At 36.2% G+C, this 4,687-nt stretch overlaps 1 protein-coding gene across 1 annotated transcript; it reads left to right on the top strand.

Annotated features, from left to right (window-relative positions):
* Nucleotides 1-2,952: 2,952 nt before the first annotated feature.
* Nucleotides 2,953-3,949, top strand: LOC108269115 (regakine-1). The gene is made up of 3 exons (XM_017474695.3): nucleotides 2,953-3,125; nucleotides 3,529-3,649; nucleotides 3,779-3,949. Exons 1-3 carry the CDS (start codon nucleotides 3,056-3,058, stop codon nucleotides 3,846-3,848), a joined length of 261 nt encoding a protein of 86 aa, XP_017330184.1. The 5' UTR covers nucleotides 2,953-3,055; the 3' UTR covers nucleotides 3,849-3,949.
* Nucleotides 3,950-4,687: the final 738 nt, after the last annotated feature.

Below are 4,687 nucleotides of genomic sequence, written 5' to 3'. Positions count from 1 at the left end.
GAGAGCACTTTCCATATGAGTGTGTTATTGTGCATTGTGATGTACCATTAGCAGCAGATCGAAAAGATGTGGTTCGCTGGTTTCACATGTCACAGAGAAACACGTTTTAGCCTTCACCCTTTATGTGTGGTAATGTTGCATGATGGGGAGAGTTGACTGGTGGGTGGTAATTTGTAGATGTTTCCAGAAATGATTTCTTTGTAGATTCTGACATGTATTGACATACATATGTCATATTATATTACGGGTCATTGGCAATCTAATGGTTTTAAGCAGTTTTCAAAGAGTGCAGAAAAAACTCTAATGAAACCTAAAAACAGCATTTTTTAAAACCAGTATTTTCAAAGAGTTGGAAGCAATCAGCAATCAAACAGACCTAAAAAAAAAAATCAGCAAAGTTGAAAATTTCATTATAGGTAAGTATAACAACAGCACAGATTTATATCACATTCATAAATATCAATTGCTATCTTAACACACATTTCCCATTTTTGTTGCTGGTGATAATGAGGGAACGCCTGTAAAAAGATAACTTGCTTTATATGTTGGTTTCATCAACTTTTGCACTCAACTATAGGTTGTATTACAGCATTTAAATGATGATAGATAGAGCAGTTATTATCTTCTAGATAATCTTGATGATAGATCTTCAGTAGATGCCTGGAGTGGAGAATGTGGTGAGATGAGGGGACTGCACGTAGATGTACAAGGGGTGGGGAATTATTTTCCTTTAGCTAAACATTTGTATGAAATGAGCCAGTAAAACCATGATATAATCAAATTTAGATCTTAGAGAGAGAAGAGATCAGACCTCCACACATCTGTTTTAAACATGAAGCTGAATTGTGTGTTTTTGGTCCTGGGTGTCGTCCTGATCATGGTGCTCTGCTCAGACACTCAGTGTGAGCTTATAACACACTTTCTTTGTGTAGTTGTACAACATTAAGAGTATATAAAGTATAACTAAATATATACAGTAGAATGTACACACACACACACACACACACACATATATATATATATATATATATATATATATATATATATATATATATATATATATATATATATATATATATATGAATGTATGCATTATATATAATACACATTTCAGGTATATACATATCTACATTCAATGGGTGTTTTATCACCCATTTAGGTCATTTTGTAGGTTTAAAATGAGTAATTGTATGTTCTGTACCAATAGTTGAAATATTAATAGTAATAGTAATCGTTTCATTACTGTAACAAAAAACTGAAGGAATAATATTTGAATGACTTTTAAGCAGAATCATTTTACTGTGAATGATTGACTCGCTGTTTGACTAAAAGAGTTTGTCTCACTCTTGCTCAGCTGATGCTGTTGCACAGGCTAAGGACTGCTGTTTTAACTTTATCACTGGCAAAATTCCTCCCCAAATCATCCTGGAGGTTAAAAAGACACTCATTCTGTCCACAGCAAGGCTTCGTGTGCATATCTGACAATTAAACATACATTACTGTTTTATTACATGATTAAATATTAATAAAAGTGAAATTTATTGTATTTCTAAATGACATGAGAGAGTATTAATGTGTGTGTTTATGTGTGTGTTTCAGTGTTACTTCGCATAAGTTCCCCAGCCTGTGTGTTCGTGAGGTCGAAGTCACTGGATAAGCTACACGTGAATACTGCAGCTGAGATGCAACACACACCATTTATATTGATGGCTGTGGATGTTATTGATGCTTAATGTGATGCAGAGTGAAAGAAATTTATAACACATCACTGAGTTAATTGTATGATTTATTAACAGAAAACATTACTGTATTATGAAAAAATCTCTTAAAATAAAAGTAGTAAATGAAGGAGAAAATATTTCTTTCATCAGTGTGTTACACTGCCCTGTGATTCAGAGTAAGCAACAGTTTAAACAAAAAGATGTGGTTCAATGGTTTCTCGTGTCTGAGAAGTAGCCCATTAGCCTAACATGAACTGAGGTTTGTGAAATGCATTGTAACCCGAACACACATGCACAGAATTCACACACAGATTCTGAAAGTAATGGTAATACGGACCAGTAATCTCTTATCAATCTCACACTCCGCTCTCCCCTCACTCGAGAAACAAGACCCTGAGATGCTTAAACTCCTCTGTTTGAGGCAGTATCTCATTTCCAACCTGAAGGGAACAACCCACCCTTATCCGACTGAGACCCATGGTCTCAGATTTGGAGGTGCTGACCCTCATCCCGGCTGCTTCAGCTGCCCCAGAGCACACTGGAGGTCACTGCTCAGTGAAACCAACAGGACCACCTCATCTGAAAATAACAAAGATGTGGTCCTGAGGTCACCAAACCAGAACCACTCTGCCCCGGCTGTGCCTAGATATTCTGTCCATGAAAGTCATGAACAGAACTGGTGACAAAAGGTAGCTCTGGTGGAGCCCATTGCTCATTGGGAACAAGTCTGACCTAATGTTGTTAATATGGACCAGACTCTTGCTCCGGTTGTACAGGAACCTAATGGCCTGTAATAACAGGTCCAGTACCCCATACTCCCTAAGCACCCTCCACAGCATCCTGTCAGGGACACGGTCACATGCCTTTGCCAAGTGCACAATGTAGACTGGTTGGGCAAACTCCAATGAACCCACCATGATCCTTTTCAAGGTAAAGAGCTGGTCCATTGTTCCATGGCCAAGACAGACTCCACATTAGTCATAATCTTAAAAAAGTATTCATTTATATGCAGTGGCATCAGAAAATATAAACCGTTGCAGTCAAATGTAGGCTCTATTAATGTGTTAAAGTGTTTAATATTTAAAGGATAAGACATGGATCAGATAAGATAAATTGTTGAGCCCCACTAGAGGAAGTGATGAGTTGAGTAGATGTGCGTAGATGTTTAGGGGGTGGAGGAACTTGGACTTGATTGGTTTAAAATGAACCAATATTTCCCAACTCAAAGCAAATTTGATGTTAGAGATAGACGAGCACACACACACACACGCACACACACACACACACACACACACACGCACACACACACAAACACACACACACCTGCTGAGAACATGAAGATGAGTCGTGTGTTTTTGGTCCTGGGCTTCGTCCTGATCATGGCGCTCTACTCAGACGCTATTCGTGAGTTTATTATATACTTTTTATGTAGCTGTACAACATTAGTTGTATATGTAGTTTAGATAAATATACAGTATATAGTACACAGTACACACACACACACACACACACACACACATGTTTAACTCATGTTTTCTGTAGGTTTTCTGTAAGAATTGGAATTATATTACTATAAATTAATAGTTAAATATGGGCAATACAAAGTTTTGTATTAATAATAACAATTGAATAATAATAACAATAATTATAATAATAATTATTAGAAGTAGTAGTATTAAGATTACATCAAAAAGTTTTCATTACCTGAAGATCTGAAGGATAAATAATTATTGTATGATATTTTATGCACATTTATTTTATCATTAGTTTTTATTTGATGAAAACACCCCATCTGTCTCTCATTCAGCTTATGGTGTTGATGTTGTGCCGGAGGGCTGCTGTTTCAACTTTTTCACTGGCAAAATTCCTCCCCAAAACATTCTGAATGTTAAAAAGACTGGCTCACGTTGTCCAAAGCAAGGCTTCATGTGAGTATCTGACAATTACTGTTTTGTTATGTGATTTAATATAAAAAAGTGAAATTAAATTCATTTCTAAATGAGATGAGAGTAGATGAGATTGTATTCATCATGTATGTGTTTATGTGTGTGTTTCAGTGTTACTACTCCTAAGCACACCAGCCTGTGTGTTCATGAAGTCGCAACCAATGGAAAAGCTACAGCTTAATGCTGCAACTGAGATGCAACACACCATTTAATTTTGATGCTTATAGATGTTACTGATGCTTAATGTAATTCAGATTCAAATAAAGTTATAGTGGATCACTGTGTGAATTGTATGATTTTTTTTTAAACAGAAACATTACTGTGAGAAAATCTCTGAAAATAAAACTAGAAATGAAGGAAAAATATTTATTTTATCAATGTGTTCTGCTGCCCTGTGACTCAGCGTAAGCAGCAGTTAAAAAAAAAAAGAAGATGTGGTTGGCTGGTTTCACGTGTCTCAGAAGTAACACGTCAGCCTTCCGTTAACTGTGGTTTGTGAAATGCATTGTACCCCAAACACACATGCACAGAAGGCACACAGAATCTAATAGTGAAATTAATCTCACGTAAACGTTTACATGGCTGCTATTTTTTAATTTAACTGCTTTTCTACAAGGACACTAACCCACTACATTCAATCAGATAGTTTACTTTATTCCTATTAAGGTTTAGACATGGATGTTTTCTGTTCTGATTGAGATATCAATTGGACTATTAATGGAAAATTAAGCTGCATGTAAATGTAGCCAATGATATTGGGTAAAAAGGCCTGACTAGCAGACTTCTGGCCAAAAATATCTCTGTCCAATTGAGTTCGTCTACATCAAACTCTACAAATGGACCTTGGTTTCAAACAGCTGCAATAAAGTCAGAAGCACCTGATTCATTAATATGTCACTGTAGCATAAAATAAAATGAATGTCCACACAATGTTTCCTGTGTAGCATATCTCACTGGCCACTCTACCAGGTAGGCCAACTGAACACCATTAATAACCAAGTGGAGCATACATTTGTCAAA

Source organism: Ictalurus punctatus, chromosome 8, assembly GCF_001660625.3.
Source record: "Ictalurus punctatus breed USDA103 chromosome 8, Coco_2.0, whole genome shotgun sequence".
In the NCBI taxonomy this organism is placed as follows: domain Eukaryota; kingdom Metazoa; phylum Chordata; class Actinopteri; order Siluriformes; family Ictaluridae; genus Ictalurus; species Ictalurus punctatus.
This window is presented reverse-complemented; position numbering and strand designations above follow the sequence as displayed.

What these genes read in the sequence shown, in the direction of transcription:
- LOC108269115 (XM_017474695.3), top strand. Translation starts at nt 3,056, where the DNA reads ATGAAGATGAGTCGTGTGTTTTTGGTCCTGGGCTTCGTCCTGATCATG. An exon ending in GCTCTACTCAGACGCTATTC is followed by an intron (nt 3,126 to 3,528) that starts GTGAGTTTATTA and finishes TCTCTCATTCAG; the next exon opens with CTTATGGTGTTGATGTTGTG. An exon ending in TGTCCAAAGCAAGGCTTCAT is followed by an intron (nt 3,650 to 3,778) that starts GTGAGTATCTGA and finishes TGTGTGTTTCAG; the next exon opens with TGTTACTACTCCTAAGCACA.